Raw genomic sequence first — 21,290 nt, 5'->3', positions numbered from 1 at the left:
AACGATCCCCAACCATAGTCACATCTGATTTGACGCAGTAGTCTATCGTAAGTTTACAAACTACGAAACGGTGACAAGCAAGCAGGCATTTCAAAGCCCAAGCCATGGCGAAACATTCCCAAACGGGGCCATTTTTGGACCAGTTTCTCCACACACCAATCTGAAATCTATTTGAAGCTTTTCATATCTGTAATAGGGGTGCATGATATATCGACTCAATATCGTTATCGCGATATCATGTTGCGCAATATTATATCGAAAGTGTCGCGATAAGTATGCAATATTTTGTTTATAGTGAAGCGCTGCGTCCCGTCCATTGGCTGTGTGGCTTTTGTGTTCGATTTAGAGCCTGTTATAATGCTATAATGATCATGTTTCATTGGCCAGTTACCGTGCCACTTGCACATGTTAGTACCCTATGTAGTGTACCACGTGTGTGCATATATCAACAAAGTGACAGTGTAAGTGAAGAAATAGACCACAAAACAGAACGAATCAGAGAAGTGAAAGAAAAGTTGTGTCCTGTCCTTTATTTATTTATTTTATACTGTACAACCAGTAAAACATGTCCTGTATTCTCTATTTATTTATTTTATACTGTCCAACCAGTAAAACATGTCCTGTTCTGTAGACATGGTCATTATTTATTTATTCATGTTGGACCAGTCCAATAAACCTTGTGTTGTAAGAAAACTTGTTTTATTTGTTGTGAATCTATTTTGATGTTTTCCCATAACTTTAGTAACTTTACATATGTTTAAAAATATCGACATTAATATTGATATCACAATATTCATCGCAATATCACATTTTGTCAATATCGTGCACCCCTAATCTGTAATCACTGACAAAGCAAGACAGGACCAAGCCCACTCCACTCTCAGGTTTCTTATACTTTAATTTACAAAGTTACTCTTGATCTAAAGCAGTGTTCATGTTGGCACCTGATTTTGATTCAGCCTCTTGACGAAAAAAGGTATATTAGTTGTAGTTAGTTTGTTTAAGGCAACACAGATGCCATACATTTTAGTTGACTTTTCAGTTATTTTAGTCAAATTGTTCTAAGCATTTTGAGGCTAAGGCTTTCCCCCATAGACAGTATATAAGAATGGACCAACAGATCCCGTGTCTCTGGACGGAGACCAGTGAAGGATATTAGAAGCTCTTTCCCGGTGATGGCTGAGCGTTACTGAGCAGCCTCCAACTGAGAGAGACGACGTAAATGTGCCGTGAGCAACCTGTCTGAAAGTTGGAAGTCTTCTGGTAGCTGTGCCAAGAGAAATCTCAATCATTCCCAATCTTACAGAGACGGAGAGCGTAGGTATATGTAAGGAGATAACATGGACACAGGCTAATTATTGCTAACTAAAATGATAGTTAACATTAGTAATTCAACTTAAACAGCTAATGTAAGTCTAAACTGCCTGAGAGCTTCTCCTGTACTATACGGTAACTCCTCTACTATGAGACAGTAAGTCGCGTGGTTATGACACAATCGTTAGCCTATTTTTTATAAAAACATCTGCTACGGAGCCATAACGTGAGCTACAAGGTAATGGAGCCTTTTATACATTGTCGTGTTTCTTTAGAAATAAACAACCTTCCTGACATTTTTGTCACTTTTTTCAATGTTCTTTTAACAATTCTTTTTCAACTGCTATAAAATTGAATAAAACACCCACATTCAATGAAAGTAGTGAACTGATCATTTATTTGACTTGTGAAGAGCATTGTTTTGGAACCATCCACACTATTTTTTTTTTGACAGTTTGAAAGAAACCCAAATTTCTGATATATAGAAACTTTTTTAGAATGGCTCAAATTTGATCCGAGGACAACAGGAGGGTTAATATTTGTTGACGGAAAAATGGAATGCAAGTTGGAATGCACAACATGGATTCCACAGCTTTTTGGTTAGTATCCTCACTTTAGTTCCTGCCTGCATTATGTTGTGCAATAGTGCACGTTTACACCCCCAGTAACTGTTAATTATCTTCTTGGCCAGTCTCCAGCATTCAGTGTTACGTATCTTTTGTCAGGCTGGGTGTGTGTGACAGATAGAAGGTAAATAGTCAGACTCTGTGTTAAGTGATCATTGCAAAACTTCAACGGTCCATAACCCCGGGGCCAGCTGGGGAGATTTAAGCCTCAAAGCTTGATTTCTGTCCAGGCTGTAGTAGTGATCTGACATGCATGTGTGTATGATGAAGCTGCAGCTCATGAGAACTTCACAGCAAAGGAGACGACGGTTAGACTGATATATGATCTGTTTTGAGGAAGCTTGAATTGGCTTATATCCTTCAGAGCCTTTCAGAACCTGCCAACATTATGGGAAATACATTTTATTTCCAAGAGTTAGATGATAAGATTGATATTAATCTCATGTGTTTTACAAAGCAGATCATTTTAGAATATATAGTACATCATTTTGGTAGTGTAGTACAGTTAAGTACGCCGTTTAAATGGCAGTGTCATTAAATCAATAAAGATGCCCCACCCAACGTAGGAGGCCGACAGAATGGAGCACAAAGAGAGAAGACACCAACTGCAAAACAGCTCTGACCTGCTCTCTAGTGCCAGTGTGTCCTTCAGGACCATAGACTGCATATAAAGATGGACGACTCGTCTCCACTTCTTCCCACTGTACAAAAGTGAAGCCCAAAATATCACGGATACAGGCGCTGCCATCTTGTTATTTTGGAGCCAGAGTCTGCGCAGTAGTGATCGAGCGTTGGAGCCGCCTGACCAATCGCGAGTCAATCACAGCTGTCAATCATGACGTTTCACCCCGTTGTTGTAGCATGAAATAACTAATGTACAGACTATTGGCATAGCTATCATCAGCTTCTATTCAGAAATGTCAAATAAAGACAGCAAAATCAGCATGCAGGTCAAGCCTTCATAAAGACAACGCCACCATGACCAAATTTTGAATTCTCAATGGCTGCAACCCAACATGAGCCAAATACAAAGTGTCTGCTTACACTACAGCTTTAGAGTAATGTGCCCATCCATCACTGCCTGAGTGTTGGAGTTAATGGGCTTCATCTGGGTTTGAAAAGGGAAAGTTGTTTTTTTGCTAATGATGTTGGGTCTTTGATGCTCCTCGTGGTCTGATGAAGGCGGTTTTTTCCCCTCACACAGTGGGAAAGAGCTTTTGGCACATGTTTCTGCTTTCCTCAGCCTTTTCCGTCCACGTTGTAAGCAACAGCCTCACAAAAAGAGGGTTGGAATGTTGTAATTGTTTATCATCAGGTAGTGTTTAGAGACAAGGGTTTAGGGTGGCTATTAAAGCTCCTGCGACTTTCTGGTAAAGTCTGCACAGGCAGGACGGCCCAGTGTGGGGCAACTGGGGCCTTCCACAAGATCATCTGCTGCCAAAGTATGTTTGTGTCTCGCCCATAAGTCTAAAGACACACCAGCTTGCACAATTACATTCCTGTAAATACTATGTTAGTCTGTATCGACGGCGATTCATTTAGGGGATTGCCGCCGGAAGATCCGCCAGATGTCCATCACCTTCCGCTTTCTTTGTGTTGGCGTTCTAACCTCCGGTGGATTTGTGAGGACTATGGTTAACTGCTCCTCAGATCTCTGCAGGGTAAATCCAGACAGCTAGCTAGACTATCTGTCCCATCTGAGTTTTCTGTTGCACGACTAAAACAACCTTTGAACGTACACGTTCCACCAAAACAAGTTCCTTCCCGAGACTATTTTGCAGCGGCACCGTGGCTCATCCAGCGATCAACTTTGTCAACATCTGTTTTATCTAAAAAAAAACATTTCTCTGATTGTTCATCTTACCATCTAGTGGACTTAAAAAGCAATTGATTGAATTATTTCAGTACTAAAAATTTATTTTTTCTCATACACAATATCTATAATAAAAGATCCATTCTTGGCGTCCATGTATCGAAAATATGGCGATACTTTGCTGTATCGATTTCCCCCCCCCCAAAACAAACCTTTCCTCCATGTTTAACTGTGGTCTTCAATGATATAAATAACAATAGGCTAATAGGTGACAGTTTACAACAAGGGATGCAACATTTGAGAAGTTACCAGGGAACAAATGAGGAACGCATGAGGAACTTTAGTTAATGAATAACTCCTAATCAAATTGTATAGAGTAGCTAATGATTACAACGGACACAGAAAGGGTCAGTGATAATCAGGTAATAATAAAGTAATTACTGAGTAAATACTGTTTTATGTATACCTTTACTTTGTGGGGGGGTAAATCAGGAAACATTCATGAACAAAATGGTCAGAATGATCATTTCACTGATATTCATGAATGTACTCGCTTAACAGCGATAAAAAGAGTGATTAGATTGAATTGGTGAATAAAAACAGAAAGTAAGAGCAGCAGAGTTGTAAGTATGACTGCTACTGAACTGGTACTGCTGAATTTACTATGTGGGCAACTGAGGGATTTCCATCAGCGCTTTGATTTGAGTAGTAAAGTATTTGGATATTTCTACACTGACACTGACAACAAGACTCTAGGTTTAAAGCGGCCACACCCAGTCCTAACCCTGAGCCTTTACAGCAAACTGAATAGCTGGAAAAGCAGGAAATGACGAATACCTACATTATTAGCTGTACAAGTCATATTTTGGTGTCAGTCCTTCAGAATAAAAGACCCACAGCTTTTCTTTGTAGGCAACATTTTAAACCACATGAATTCTTCAGCAGTTGGATAGCTAGCTGAGCAGGTGAAGCAAACAAATCCCCCTCCATGACTTAAAGTAGCAAGGTTTATTCTACAGGTGTTTTCAGTTGTGTGACATATCCCTAACTTCTATGGAAGTGCCAGGTTGAGACCAAGGTTATTATAGTTTTGTATTTTTTTCATAACATCGTAATGGAGCCTTTTATACATTGTCGTGTTTCTTTAGAAATAAACAACGGACAAATAGAGTCTTTAAACGCTTCAGATGTAAAGTTATTCGCTGTCAAAGTGACGCCAAAATGAATGGCAGTCAATGGGATGCTAACGGGAGGTGATGGCTTATTAGCATCAAAATGGCGCCATAGGAGGTTCGCGGTCCGAGGAGAAGCTTACCACCTTGGAGGCACGGAGCCACGGACATGTTGTGTTCAATTTGACGTGGAATGTCGGAATTTCTGGGTTCCCAGTCGGAAACTATACATGTCTACGGGAAATGTCATGCTCGGAGAGATATAACGTTATTTGCTCTATGAAAGATCGACAAAGACGAAAACTAAGGACATTTGTGATTATTTTATTTTATTTGAGTTAGTTTTGCAAACAGACATTACAGTTTTAGTTTAGTTATCGTTTTATTGTAATGCTTCGTTTTTATTTTTATTTCAGTTAACCACAATGTTTTTTCCCACCTAGTTTTCATTATTTCGTTCGTTTTTGTTAACAATTATAACCTTGGTTGAGACACCAATGGGAAGATAAGTAGAGATTGAATGCCTGCCAAGTGCATACCAGGGTTTAAGTTGTTTCTTAGGTAATAGTGGAAGGACTTTGTTTTGCAGTGATAAGTCATATTTAAGGCATGAAGGAAACATGCAGATTTGATATCAGCCTGTCAGAGCTGATAAAGTGGCACGAGGAACAAATCGTTCCCGTGTCTGTAAAAAAACTGTAACACACCAGCCTTTTCTAACATCAGGATGTTATGATATGGTTTTGAGTTATTATGTCGTCGTGTTGTGGTCTTCTCCTTCCACTGTTTCTCTTGGCCCCTTTTGTGTTGTTGTTGTTTTCATTACGAATGAAGTCCAGTTGCAGTCACACCTAATGATTTTATTCTTTGTCAGCTCATTTCTGGTCAGACCGCCTTATAAAACCTTCAAGTGCGGTTAAGTGACTGATCATCATGTGTTACCAGAATAAACTTTGGCATGTCTCTGTGTGGTAATGATGACTGTCAGGCCAGGACTTTGTGCTGAATACTTTTGGTTGGTTTATAATAAGCCAGTGTGTAATCTAGATGGAAAAGAACTAAATAAATCTGCATTGGTCTTGACCAAGGAGGACACCAAAGTACAGGTCATCTTCAGTGTGATGTCAGGACTAGGTTGGCCTTTGTGTCTGTGTGAAACTGTAAAGCACAAGTCCCTCGCAGATTTTGATCTGGCCCTCATATCAATCCGCCTAGTGTGCGCCAAACCAAAAAGACGGGAAACTGTTTTCAAACTGCAATTACGCAACACTCATTTGAGTGTTGCGTAATTGCAGTTCAGCCGAATTTGGCAGATTTGGCAGATTAGCCGACTTTGAGACTCATAAATTCCCACACAACCAGAGCGTTTTTATATTCAGGCCTGTGAACGGCCTTGTTTTGCTTGACTTGCTAAACTCTATGATGGCTAAGGAACTTTATATGGACCAAATTGAATGTGAGAAGGTTATATGAGACATGCGATAATGCAGTCAAAAATATTTGACTTGTGATTAATAAAAGTATATCAATAAACTCGTAAAAACGTCTGGCCCTTGATATGATTGTCATTGTCCAGTGTTGCCCTTAGTGAAATTGAGTTTGAAACTCCTTCTGTAAAGGGAGACTGTGTAGGCTAATTAGGACTGAGTACCTTATTCAATACTTTTTAGGAACCAACCGGGCTCACGTAGTAGGAGCTATATAAAAAGATTTGTGCCGTAATGTGTAATGTTGTAATTTCTTTTTTTTTTTTAAACATAAAATTGGTGTCCATTATCAAATTCACGGTACTGGTATTGGTACCGTCATCGAAAATCTTGACGACACGTTGTATGAACTAGTTCACTGCCTTTTTTGTTTCATCAACATAACGTTATTAAAGAGATATTTTGCTGATTTAAATCAAGCTCTGTGTCATGGCAGTGTGGGCAGTGTGTTTAGATGAGCGGCGTTTGGCTTCCCTCCATGGCACCAGTGCACGGAGGAGAGGAGCAAATTCCCTTGCTGCCATGACACAGAGCTGCATTAAAATCTGCAAAGTATCCCTTTAAGAAAATACAGAAATTTATTTTTAGTCAAGAGTTACGATTCGATTTCTCCCGTGGAAAAATGGGCATGTAACAAAGTATTCAGCTGTGCGTTGTAAAATTTCTGGTTGCCAATAAAAAAACTGAATAAAAAGAAAATGGAAACAAAGAAAGAAAAAAGAATAAAAAGAAAAGTTGAACTCATAGTAAGTAATAAAACACATCCTTTCTCTATTCAATACTAGGGTTGGGTACCGAAACCCATACAACCGGTGTCTACCACACCAAATAGCAACGCAGATTTCGGTGCCTCATTGCGGTGCCCTTTAAATGCCTGCCCTGTTCTCTGGTGCTCTGAAACGGACATTAGAGGCAACCTACCGTTAGCTAGTAGCTGGCTTAAACGGGGTTAAAATGCTGACAGCTAAACGGTCTAAACTGTGGCTGTATTTCACTGGAAAGGATCCCAACACCAGAATGTACAACAGTCTGCAGCTAAAGACACAGAGGAGACTCGCTGCACTTTTCTAGACACCATGGCCACTGTCGCAGTCGGAGATGTTGGAGAAACAACACCGATGCATTCAGGTGCACCTAGAGAAACTCAAGCTATTGTTGTAAAGTACCATTCTGCCATCTAAATGGTTCTTCTTTTTGTAGTTTAACAGAAATTGACTGGTGAAATAAATAAGATTTTAAATAAATTATTTAAATTTGACCACATGGCCTTTAATGTTGCCAACTGTCGTTTTGCGCTCTTATTAAAGTATCAGTTTAGGCACCGGCACCTTTTTTTAAAAGTATTGTTTTAGGACCGGTATCGAAACAAACACAAACGATTCCCAACCCTATTCAATACAATTTTTGCTGCTACAGCCTTACTTGTTCTGGTATGACCAGTAGCTGTTGGTGGCAAATGTTAACTCATCAAAATAGATATTGCGCTGTATGACCCACTGAGTCCGTTTTAGTCAGCTGTGGTAAATAAAGGCCCTAATTATGATTTGAGAGTTTATGGTATTCTCACTTTAATAAAATAACATCATAACCTGTGCTTTACCTGGTAATGTTGCTGTTTCTGTTTTCTACAAATGACATTTGCAAAGATTTTATCAGTTAGTCTTGAGCAAAAAGATTGCTAGAGAATATTGTCAGTGAACTTCCAGAGAATTTAGATGCATGTGGGAAAGAAGCTTTAGACGACAATTACTGGCACTGTGTGAAACCCATGTGGATCTTAACCGTTAGCATTTGCTAAAATTGAGTTGACCAGGCTTTAAAGGATTGGTGTCTGAGAACCTCTTACCTACTTATGACTGAATGGGAAAACCATTTCCTTGGAACTTCTTGGTCAATTAATGCTCGTGCTTTGTTGGACCGCAGGGCAAAACTAAAACTTTAAATGGCTGAGTAAAAATTGAGTGGCTGAGTAATCGTGAGGATTACCAACACAGCTGAGTTTGCTGGAGCGGGAAAATATTCTCTTGATGCTCGCTTTGTTCCATCCTGTGACACAAGAAGAGAAGGAGGCATTCCACACACTCGCATTCACACACTTTTTGGACCATAACTAGCTATGGCCCTTACATGCACTCACACACACACACACACACACACCAAAACTGTAGCGCAACTCAACAAACAATAGTGTCTTTGAGAGGTTCTGGACACTGCTCTGTTTGAGTACAATGCTCCAAGCAGCTGTACTCCCCTCTCCAAATGGACAGCAGGCCAGAAAACGCACTCATGTTTATCTTTCTATACAGTACTTGTGAGGACCCTCACTGACAAAATGCATTCCCTAACCCTAACCTTAACCATCAAAACTTGTGAAAAATGTCTAACCCCAACCCTTACCGTAATCCTAACCTAAACCTATCCTTAAAGGCCCTGACACAGCAAGGCGACCGTCGGCCATTGGTCCAAGTTTTCGGCGTCATGGCCGGCGGCCGTCGCCCGAACAGCCAATTCATCTGATTGGCTGTTCAGCTTGAAAACGAGAATGAGGAAAACAAACAAACAAACGAGTGTGAGAGGCACACACAAGGCTCCATTCACTTTTCATTTCATCTGATCAATCCAATGCACATAAGAGCTGCTCAAACCAAATCTTAACCTCCAGACAGTCCTTTGGAGTAGTGGGGACCTGCAATAATGTTCTCACAATGCAGAAATACGTCACACACACAGGAATGACACTGGAATGACTTTTAGTCATCTGTTACTGAACTGTTAGCATGTATTCAGGTCCTGTTTCAATTACTATTTCCATCCAGATGTTAGACGAATTTTACACAAGCCTTCAAAATATAGGGGAAAAACTGCAGTGTAATTGTTTTTCCATCATCCATTGGCAACATCCGGAGAGTGATGGAAAAAGATATTTCAGTTTGCAAAGGTTAGTGTGTATTAGAAAGGTTGCTGGTGTCCTTTTAGTGTAAGTTACAATTGGTTGATTTCATAAAAAAACAAAGAAATGTACTCATGCCACATGTCCACTGCATGTTATGGCTCTACTCAACTCGACTCTTGTTTTGGTTTTCCATTAGCAAAAGTTGTGGATAGTGCCTGGTACCTACACAAACCAGCCCTTTTTTAAATAGCCAAGCTACCGTCAATAGCAAGCGAAAAAAATGTATTTACTCAACCCAGATTTAAAAAAAAGTTAGCCCTTAAAACAACGGCGTTCACTACACCATACGCTACGCCATTCACTATACACTACACCAGCTGTACACTATGTATACTACGCTGTACACTATACACTACACCATACACTAAGCTGTACACTATGTACACTATGCCATACACTGCTGTACACTATGTACACTACGCCGTACACTACACCGTACACTACACCGTACACTACGCTGTACACTTTGTACACTACGCCATACATTGCTGTACACTACGTCATACACTAAGCTCTACACTTTGTACACTACGCCATACACTACGCCATACACTAAGCTGTATGCAATGTACACTACGCCATACACTACGCTGTACGCAATGTACACTACGCCATACACTAAGCTGTACACTCTGCCATACACTACGCCATACACTAAGCTGTACACTATGTACACCACGCCATACACTAAGCTGTACACTATGTACACCACGCCATACACTAAGCTGTACACTATGTACACCACGCCATACACTAAGCTGTACACTACACCATACACTACGCCATACAACTGACAAAGTGCAGACGTTATCTTGGGCTTTGGGGAACACTGATCCACATTTTTCACCATTTTCTGACATTTAAGAGACCAAACAACTAATCGATTAATCAAGAACATGATCAACAGATTAATCGACAATGAAAATAACCGTTAGTTGCAGCCCTACTTTACAGTATTGATTCAAATCTATTTGCTGTGTTAACTACCTTCCTCACTGGCTCTTCTCAGGAGTGTTGAGTAAGCCAGTGTTACAATTTACCAGCCAGACTGAAACAGTGTTTCTTCTCAGTACTGATTTATTGTGAACACATGTCAAAGTCAAGTTGTACTGTAGCACATATCCAATCTATGACTATAATAACATACATTAGGAGTCATTCCTAACTTGTAGAGCTTAGATCTAGTCAGTCTCGTCTGCAGGGAAAAAAGAGCAAACTTTTTTGGCTTTAAAGACAGGCCAAGGGTGCTGCGAGATTAATTTATTTTTTTACTGTACATTTTAAACAGTTTTACGTTAACTAAAATGTTTCTATTACTTTTTGAAATGTATCAAAGCGGAAAAATAAGCAATAATGATGTTGTTTGGGCTCATTCAAGCCAGTCTTCTTACAAAAAGTCCTGCTTTTCTGAGCCACTATAAAACATCTCTCCGGTCTCTTCACAGATGACGCGTCGGCAGACGGCAGCGCTGAGTTCCCAGACCGAGCTTCCATGATGGAGGTGCGTCTGCAGGCGCAGGAGGATGAGATCACGCTGCTAAAATCCTCACTGGCTGATGCCCTGCGCAGGATCCGCCTCCATGATCAGCTCTTACCATTACTAAAACAGCAGCTCATTGCAGGTGGGTGATCTTCAACATGAACATGATATATCTACAGTACATCGGACGGTAGAACATTGTCCAGTGTTTACACAATTGACAATTACATGTATTTGTGACTTAACAGTTATGTCAATGAAGAAATCTTAAATGATTTAGTTGCCTTGTTCATTCATTTTTGTTAGGTTTTTTGATTCAATACACATGATGAATTGAATAGTAATAGTAACAGAACCACCTGTCTATCAAACTCTTGCCGAAGCCAGTTGGGAGAAGAGCCAGAAAATCTTTAGCATCGAGAAAATCTTTCGGCGCCGTTCTTCGCTCTTCTTTCAATCAAAAAATACTCCCCAGGTCTGATTTAACGGATGCTATGGCAGCATCTACTGTACACTAACCTCTCGAGAAGCCGCCATTGTGAACGAACATTCACCTCTTCGTGTCGTCACACACTGCAGCCGTCGTAGCTGCCAGTAGCTTCTTATCAGGATGCCGATTGGTCCGAGCCACAGTGGCTCACACACAAACGCATTACTTGAAGCCTGAGAAGATGGATTGTCTTGTATGTTGTGATATCCCTGCAATTCAGCTGCCATGCAAGGTAAAAAAAAACTGCCAGCACACTATAAAACCTTAATGTGCAAAGCCTTGGAGGTGTAATGCAAAAAGAATTACATGCACAAAATAGTAATTGTCAAGTCTGAGGAATAGCAGGCTTGGACCCCGAAGTGCAGAGTGTGGAGGCAGTGAACAGTTTAGGTTTATTCAATTAAACTATAAACTGGCATTGTTAGCAATGGACATACTGAGTGTGCCAGTGCAGTATCACTCAGAAATAACAATCAACAGTCATCAATCAAATAATGATCAACTTTCACCCCCCCAGTGAACCCAGGCGCTGCCAGAGTGCTTAACCAAGTCTGCTGCTCAGATGGTTGCACCAGCAGCAGGAAACTGTCCTCCAGCTCAGCCGTCGATGGGATCTGTCACCGTCCTACCAGGTACTGGACCTACACGCCCAGGGCTCAGACGACAGCAGGGCTGATGTATAGCCATGTTGCTTGTGATATCAGAGGCATGCTTATGAGAAAGCCTGGTTGTGTTTATGTTAGGGCTGGGCAATATATCGATATTATATCGATATTGTGATATGAGACTAGATATCGTGTTAGATTTTGGATATCGTAATATGTAAAGTGTTGTCCTCTTATGGTTTTAAAGGCTGCGTTACAGTAAAGTGATGTAATTTTCTGAACTTACCAGACTGTTCTAGCTGTTCTATTATGTGCCTTTACCCACTTAGTCATTGTATCCACAGTACTGATGATTATTTATCTAAAATCTAAATGTGTAAATATTTTGTGAAAGCACCATATGTCGACCAATATCGATATCAAGGTATTTGCTCTATAATCTGGTGATATCTACCTGCCTGTATGACTCTTCCATGTTGACCTCTCTAGCCAACTGTCAGACAGCGTTGTGACCAATGCGAATGGCCACACAGAAAGTCCAGTGTCCATGAATTTGAGACCCAGGCCAGCAACACTGGACAGGTCAACCCAGACAGAGCCCATCCTCCCAGGGCAGGACACTGGGCAGGACAGGGCCCCTCTCCCTAGGCGGGTCCTGAGCCTACAGCTGGAGGATGCCCTCCCTCCAGGGAAGCTGGAGGTTGAGGGGACGCGGGCCAAGCTCCACCGTGTCCCTGGGTTGGAAGAGGAGGATGAGGAGCAGGAGGAAAATGAAGAAGGAGGGGAGCCGGAAAAGGAGCTGAGTTGGACGTCGTCCGTGGAGGAGCCCATTCAGCGCACCACGATCCGAGGCCTCCAGAGGGACGACTGTCAGGATGGAAGCTGTTCTCCAGAGGAGCTGGGCTCTGCCTCGGCCTCAGTCAGAACCTCAGACCAGAACCTCAGCTCCCGCTCTGGCCCCCTGACTCCCATCCAGGAAGGAGAGAAGAAACAGTTGTGTGTGATCTCGCCACCCTTCCCCCTCACCACCGCTGTCTTCATAATTATCTTCTTTCTCGTGATTGATTGCATGGCTTTTAAGGAAGAGTCAAAGTTTTCTTAATTCTGACTTGTGTGACTGCAAACCCCAGTTGCGCTGCAAACCCTCTTATGAAACCATCAGCCTCAGGTTGCCAGGGTGTGATTATACAGTGTTAGAGCAGGAAACCCGAGGGGGGTGACATGTTCTGTCGTCATGTTCGCTCCAGCCTCCATGTGCTTGCTCGCCATGTGTTTGAGCAGGGGGTGAGAGAAACATAAAGCCGTAGCGGAACATAATGGCGGCACTCGTCCACACTGAGTGACATACCCAAGATTAGCTTCACGGCACACAGTGATTTGAGCCAAGTGGAAAATGTGATGTGAGGGCAGTTTTATGCAGCATAATGTACACAAAGGGCTGGAGTTACAATACTGTATGTATTCACTTAGACTGAACTAGAAAGGTCAGGGGGTTTGCAAGACTGTACAGATGTAACCTTTCAAGGACAGAAAATTATTTGAAATTACATATCTGTCCAAACAGTATCAGAGTTAATATCCATCAAAAGAACCTCCAGAGTTGTCCTCTCTGTTGCAACTTCACTGTAGCCACAAAGCATTTAAGCTGATGGTCCTGTAAAACGATGCAGATGTGCAGAGTTGACAAAGTGCCACTAAGGATCTGCCATCCAACTGGGATTTGCAGAAACACGCAACCTGCCTTAAATCTTGATTGTTTTCAATGCAGTTCTGCCTTTTTTAACCTTTAACATTGTCTTCCTCAAACAAATCAAATATCTCTTACATGTTGTGATTTGTTCTCCAGTCTGAACTCAAATGATCGCCTTTAGTGATTAGAAAGCACAGCGCCAGAGCACTGCTGCTTTTGTTTACTCGTGCATGCATGTGTTCTTTTGTCCTACTTCCTTGTTGTGGCTTGAAAAGGGTTTCATTGGTGATGGGTAACATGTGCTTGAGTCCCTCAGCTCAGCTCTGCTATGCCCCTCCATGGAAAACTTGAGGTACTGGGAAAGGTGTGCCTCCGTGTTCAGCCTACTACACCTCCTCATTTAACTTTTTATTTATAATTAGAAGTAGAGAGATTAGGGAGGAAGGGGGTGGTTTGCCAGCTGAGTTTCACTTCCTCAATCCAAGGCCAGTAACGTAGATAGACGCCTTAGCTTTTTTTAAGTCCCGCAACACTTCCCCTGCTGAGGCTACTGGTACAAATGCATGTCATCAGGACAGGGGGTGTGTTATACAATAAGAGATTTATTATGGTTTATTCTTGTTCATTTGACCTTCAGTTTGAGACCCTCGCCAATGCTCTCCTTTACAAGTTGCCAGTTTAGGAGTAGGATTTGGGGTGATGACCAATAAAATGACTTACATTAGTTTTAAGCCAAGAGTTAAAGGGTAATTGCATTTTATTACAACTTACAATTTGTGACACTTCTATCATTCATGATAACATTAAGCTCACCAAGTCCATTGCTGTGATCTGGAAACAAGATGACATTTCTAAAAAGATATTTGACGGAGTAAGAAACACAATCAGACAGGTTGTAAACAAACCTCCAGGTTCGCCAAACTAGTTTGGAAGAGAAAAGAAGGTAAATAGAAGTTACTACCCAAACTGTCATCTGTAAACATCCATCACAGTGTTCATATCTACTTCTTGCTCTTGGCTTGTTGACAACCTGTCTGACTGCTTGTGTTACTCTTGTGTTATTCCACTCTAAAGTAAGTATCTAACGTTAGCTTGCCTGGCTAACTAGCTTACTACCTACAGTAGTAGTGCTTATTTCCAAGGCCAAGAGTTAGCATATCATGAGCTAACTACACTTTGTGGGGTTATAGCTGATGGTAAAGCCCTTTGCCGGACTAGAACATCCACATGTGTGGGAGGGTAGTTTAACACTGGCCTTGGATGCTTTATCACAGTTTGGGGTAACGTTAGAAGCTCTGTGCTTCTCTGTAATGGATTTGGGGAAGTTTGCCAAACACATTAGCTTGTCCTGCTAACTTTTTGCCTTGGACAGTCCTGTTAGTCCTATGTGTTTTAGACTAACTTCTGGAGTTATTGTTAATTAGCAAAGCTAGCTATAGCTTATCAAATCTGCCAGCGACAGCCATAATTTTACCCAGCAAAATCAGCGGTTGCAAGCTAGAAATAAGAAGCTGCTTTTGTCTGCTTCGGTCTGAAATCAACAACAATTGTTTTACCTGAAAAGGAGCAAAAGTTTTGATGGTAAATCTGCCACCATTAGCATTGAAAGGGATAAACTAGAGAGCTTGACAAGCGTAGCAACAGTAACTAATTGGTACAACGTTATTATTAAAGAAAGTAAAAGATTTATGAAACCAGATGAATCCCTTTGGAAGGTTGGGAATGAAATCATTTGAAAGATCTTAAACATTGCTAACCAACGTGCATGTTTCTATTTCTACCATGTAGCATTCATAAATGGTGGGGTGACTGCATGCATCTGTGTGGGATTTAGTGTGTGGACACACAGTGTTTACTCCTGGAAAGCTGATTTCTGTCCTCTGGTGCTCCAGGGTTCGTAGGAACAGCGAGAAACTGGGAAATCCGGAGAGGCAGCGGAAACGTCTGGACAAGAAGGCGGCATCCTCGGCCAACCTCCTCACCCGCTCCCCCAGCCTGGAGAAGTAAGTCACTCTGCCATCGCTCGCAGCTGTCCCCACACAGTCACACAGCTCACTTTTTCCTATGGCTGCTGCTGCAGCCTCGCATATCTCATCTAAGAGACACTTGCTGGAACACTGATGGCCCCTATGAATAATATTAAAATTCCATTTCCATGAAAACGTTGCAGTAACCCAGTACGTGATTCTGAAGTGGCGGACAGATGGATAAAAGCTACTAACTTCTCGAAATGGGGTCATATATCTGTCTCACACAGTTGTTTTCTGTCTCCACAGCCGAGCTAAGGAGCTGGTCACCGGTGCAGGTGATGTATCTTTCAACTCTCTGTCTTGTCTTTAATCCTGAAACTGAGATGACATCACTTTATCTATATGGCCAAGGAATTTAATTTGCCATTTACACAAGGTATTCAAGACAGAATCTTGAAGACTTCAACCTGTAGATGAAGAACAAGATTTTTGGCAACTTTTGCTTCAGTCTGTAGCCTTTTACTTGGTATTGAACCGTACTTACTCCGCATGCAGTGGAAAAAAACTAGTTTTGGTTATTTCACAACAGAGATTTCTTCTCTTTTATTGCATTTATGCTTATATAATATGAATATATAATACAGCTTGTCAGCGAGTGTACAAGGGTCCACATGACGTAAATGTCATCATCAGATGGTGTATCAGGCCCCCAGGAAGTGTGCCAGACTTTAAACCAAATTAAACATAGGGGCCAAAAAGACCTTTCCCCATAGACGTCTGTGAAAATATTTGAAGCATCTCAACCCCCTGGAAAATTGCTCGTTCCCCTATCAGAATTTGATCCATTCATTCATATATACAACATTTGGAAAGTCTAGAAGAGCTGCACGATTAAATCATTTAATCCCCATTCGAGTTAGCGGAGCTCTAAACCCCAAGTAGCCGGTTGGCCAGTGGAAGTCTCCACAGTAGTGCGCCTGCTCCATTGGCACCGACGGCCATAATCCTGTGAGCACTGCGTACATTTTTTTTCTGAGACATGCAACACATCTAATGACAACAATGCTTAAATGCTGCAGAGGAGCAGCAGCCAACAGCAGCTCTGTTCTGCTCTGTTCACAGTACTCATTTTCCCATTAATTATGCGTTACTTACACCAACAACCCAGCCACTATTAATCACAATGTTGGTTAAAGTTTCTATTAATCACTGAGGTAAAAGCGCAGACTGCCTGTCACGGTAACTGAAAATGGCAAATTGCACTTTTCCGTGTCACGCATATCGAGAGGAGGGCGAAGGGGAAAGTGGGAGTTTCTCATAAAGAGATAGGAGGGGAAGCGTAAAGTCCGCGTAACTATGTATTCCGCGGGTTTCTGCCCAATTGGGCTACTTTTTATTTGATTGGGCAGGGAAAAGGTTTTTGGGCAGCTTGTGATAATTGAACCTACTTTTTTCACAGTTTACTGTGATGAAAAGTTATAGAATATATACCAATCAATAAGACATTCCTCTATCCCTTCTCCAGTAAGAATTCTTTTTATTTATTTATTTTTATTTTACCTTTTATTTAACCAGGAAGAGACTCATTGAGATTAAAAATCTCTTTTTCAAGAGTGTCCTGGCCAAGACAGAATACTTTAGCACTCATAGGACGCTGTCACTGTGTCCAGTCAACTCCAACTTTAAGGCGAAGAAGAGGAACAGAATGAAAAGGGCACTAAATTTGAGAAGCGTAAGGACAGACAAGCTGCCAGCTGTCTTTTCAGTTCATTGCAGCCAGGCTTTATGTGCACGCAAAATCAGGTTCTCGCATATCAAATCTGCACAAGGCATCGCACCCACCCTGAAACGCCTCTGGTTGTGCAGTAACTCATATAATAATGGGTGTGTGTTTACCCCTATTATCCCAGACATTCATGAATAGGGTTTTGCAGTAGTAGTATACTACTATATTTGCACGTTACCATCATAATCTGGTTCCACAAACCTTGATAAGCCTTTGTCCTGTTATGTAGTAGTCAGTAAGACAAAAAATATAATGCTAAACAGTGAAACGATGATCCACGTGAAAGTCTATGAAAAACCATTGTCGCTCTCATCTTCCATTTTTGGAAGATATGAAGGAGACACACCTGCACGCAGACAATCAGAAAGGTAGCTCAACAAAGAGCGGAATAACCGTGGGTTAGGGTTACCACAACTATAGTAATACTTGTTTGTTGACACATACTGTCTGTTTGCATGAAAACAGGGACTTTTGATTGACAGGTGACCTTTTTATCTGGAGTGCAATGCAAAAACAGCACAGCTAGGAATGTTTTGTCCCAATGAATGCCGTCTAGTGTAACATAAGTATAATCCTTAGAGGAACAAATATGGACACGCTGCATAGATTTTCTTATAATCAGGGACTTTTACGTTTCCTGACTTCAGTGTTGGCAGGGCCCGAGTTGAACTATAGTTCTGCACTGCCCATGCAGCTTCTCAATGGTTCACACATGTAGTCATTTGTGCAAAATTGAGTGCATTTCCCAACCAACCACGCTTGTGGTTAGCGTAGCTTTTGTGAGTGTTGGCCATCAGTCTGGTTGTGGTTTAGCTGCCCCGTTTTAAGGCCTCATTCCTACATAACAGAGTATTAGAGGACACTCTCTCTCTCTCTCTCTCTCTCTCTCTCTCACTCTCTCACATTGTCTGTCATTTTCAGACTTCTCTCTCAGGATCATCTGCCTAGATCAGGGGTCTTCAACGTTTTTTAACACAAGGAGCCCTTAATTGAAAGAGAGACGGAGCACCCTCTACTACATATATTATAAAAAATGAATTTGCATAACAAACTGGGCCTACAATAACGTGTAGGGTGGCCTAAAGCCTTTATACATACCTTTTTAGTGCATAGAATACTAAAATATTAAAATAGCCTAACAATTGTGATGATTTTATAAATCATGTTTAAATGTTGAAAACATACATGTGTCACAGTGAATCATCAGGATGAACTGTATCTGTGGATGGCTACCTTAGTGACCTTACCTATAGGCCAGTATGATTATCATTGGTGGGGAGTTATATTTGCTAATAATATGTTGGATTTTTTTTTTTTAATTTTCAGAAATTAACAATAATTTATGAGGCCCCCTTGCAATGACTCTGAGGACCCCCTAGGGGTCCTGGGCCCCCCTGTTGAAGATCCCTGGCCTAGATAATTATCGACATAAACTATAAAACTATATATTAAAAACTATAAAAAAATAAGCTTGACACCCTGCTGAAAGCCAGCGGGTCATTTAGAGGCTACCTTTATGGCGAAACATGCCCTCTGAACACCAGAAATATCCTACACTGCAAACACTGCAGGGCCAGTTTGGACCGTGGGCGCTGCCTGGAATCCAACCCACTGTGGTTAGCCAAACTGCCGCACCACTCCAACTCGTCTGACGGAATGATGGATGGCCAGCTCTGCAGAGGAGGTTGCCAAGTCTTCCCCTGCTCTCTTTCTGTCTGGATGTCTTCATAACTTTTGCTTGATTTAAGTAATAGTTGTGCTTGGCAGCTTTTTAGATTCCTGACATTGGAGAGTGGCAGGAATTTTAGGGGACATGGGACAAATGTCTCTGAATAACTATTTTTTAATACTGCTTTTTGTACCTACCGAAATGTGTCTCTAGCACTGAATATCAAAACCTCTCACTCAAAGCTAACATTGACTTGCTGGTCAGGTTTGTAATCTTCCTATTTATTCTTTAATCCCACAGTTGATTTAGACTATTTTATCCAGGGAAAGATATGGATAAATAATTTTTTATTTTTTTTAGTCTTGATGAAAATCCAATTGAAACTCAAATTATATGAAATAATGTTTTGCTTTTAGCAAGATCACCTGTGTTCTTATCAGCTTCTTACTAAATTGCCAGGTGTAACAGGAACACGTTTTTCTTCTTGTCCTGCTCAGCTTTGATTTATTGCTTTCTGTTTCCTCACTCCCCACTGTTTGTTGTTGCTGGAATGAGGTTCCTGTCTTGGTAATGAGTCTCTTCTCAGGGTGTCTCTCTAGCCTTTTACCAGTTACCCCCATTTTATGGTCCCACAGACAGATACTTAAAGACTCCGAGTCGGAGCAGTCACATTTCTTTCTGCTCAGCTTTGATGCTTGCCTTCACCCCCTATACTCGTAAAAGTAACACAACCATTGCCAAGGGAGCATAGCCAGGTTAGAAGTCCCAAAAAGAGATGGATAAAGGAAAATATAACCCAGCTTGAAAATCAAAGCTCATAGATCGAACCCGTAAAAAAAAATGGGAATAGATCCTTGGGGATCGTAAAGTCAAAGTTCGGTCAGCCGTGGCGGGAATCGGCTGTGACTTGAAGCAAAGAAGATCTTGGTTGGTTTATTTGTTTGGCTAACCTCAAGCTTTCATTCTCACACAGGATCCCCCGGATCCAGAAGAGGAACTTACAGCCAAGGTAGACCTGCTACTCTGTCCTGTCATGTCATGTCTTTAGCTCTTTTTATACGGCAAAGGTCAAGAGAGCATGCTGTACTTTTCCAGCAATATCCCATTCACTGTTGCACAAACCACACAACCACACAACCACACACACACACACACACACACACACACACACACACACACACACACACTCACACTCACACACACACACACACACACACACACACACACACACACAATTCAATTCAATTTTATTTATAGTATCAAATCATAACCAGAGTTATCTCAAGACACTTTACAGATAGAGTAGGTCTAGACCACACTCTATAATTTACAGAGACCCAACAATTCCAGTAATTCCCCCAAGAGCATTTAGTGTGAGGGGGGTATGATGAACAGTGGCAATAACAGTCACAATAAAGATAATGGAACAGTGACTAGAAATAGTAGTCGTAGTAGTTCATGGCGTAGCAGGGCGTTACGGGACACACACCGTTTCCTGCTATCTATCTATTGGCAGCTGACCAGTATTACCATACAACGAGTGAATAGTTGACTTACACTAAGACTAGTAAGTAGAATAGGATGATAACGTTGCTCTGTCTCTGTGCGAGCATGTTTAACGGTGAGATAAGTTTAGTTGCCAGTATAACCTCTCAGTATAACTACAATTGAATGATCACACAGGTTCTGTCCGAGGTTTGTGCCCGTTAAAAAAAAGTTTTTCCTCGCTGCTGTCGCATCAACTGCTTGCTCTTGGGGGTAATTGTTGGGTCTCTGTAAATCTCAGTGTGGTCTAGACCTACTCTATCTGTAAAGTGTCCTGAGATAACTTATGTTATGATTTGACTGCATTGGTTTAGACTGCATTTAGTTTTACTTAAAAACTGGCATATCAAATGTTTTTTCAGCTTGTCCTGTTGCCCCAAGTGGCCTAAATAATCAGTTAATGCAGCATTACGTTACTGTGGACAATGTTCGGAGAATCTCTCGCTCTCAGCTTTACCAAGCTTTATTGTGAGATTCAGCACATTGGTTAGCCGTCCGGTCCATAACTTTACAGCTTTGGTTCACTCTCACAGCATCTTTTTCAGACGCAGCAGGCAGCTGTTTACAGCAGCAAACAGCAGACAGACACAGTTAGACTAGCTGGTGAACACAGTGGAGCCTTCTCTTGATTTAGACGGATATTTTTAATAGGTGGTGGAGAAAGGAAGTAGGAATAGGATACAGGATAAA

At 41.4% G+C, this 21,290-nt stretch overlaps 1 protein-coding gene across 3 annotated transcripts in view; it reads left to right on the top strand.

The window, feature by feature from the left end:
* eml3 (EMAP like 3) overlaps positions 1-21,290 on the top strand; it is a 57,274-nt gene that overhangs the window by 12,771 nt on the left and 23,213 nt on the right. For 2 of the 3 annotated variants that reach the window (XM_078276360.1, XM_078276359.1), the window contains exons 2-7: positions 10,811-10,987; positions 11,853-11,967; positions 12,430-12,936; positions 15,523-15,633; positions 15,907-15,935; positions 20,029-20,064. In XM_078276360.1, the coding sequence (XP_078132486.1) occupies positions 10,811-10,987; positions 11,853-11,967; positions 12,430-12,936; positions 15,523-15,633; positions 15,907-15,935; positions 20,029-20,064 (975 nt within the window). The remainder of the gene's footprint in view (positions 1-10,810; positions 10,988-11,852; positions 11,968-12,429; positions 12,937-15,522; positions 15,634-15,906; positions 15,936-20,028; positions 20,065-21,290) is intronic. The other variant, XM_078276361.1, reaches the window with a different exon arrangement.

This window comes from Sander vitreus, chromosome 19 (assembly GCF_031162955.1).
Source record: "Sander vitreus isolate 19-12246 chromosome 19, sanVit1, whole genome shotgun sequence".
NCBI classification, from domain to species: Eukaryota; Metazoa; Chordata; class Actinopteri; order Perciformes; family Percidae; genus Sander; species Sander vitreus.
This window is presented reverse-complemented; position numbering and strand designations above follow the sequence as displayed.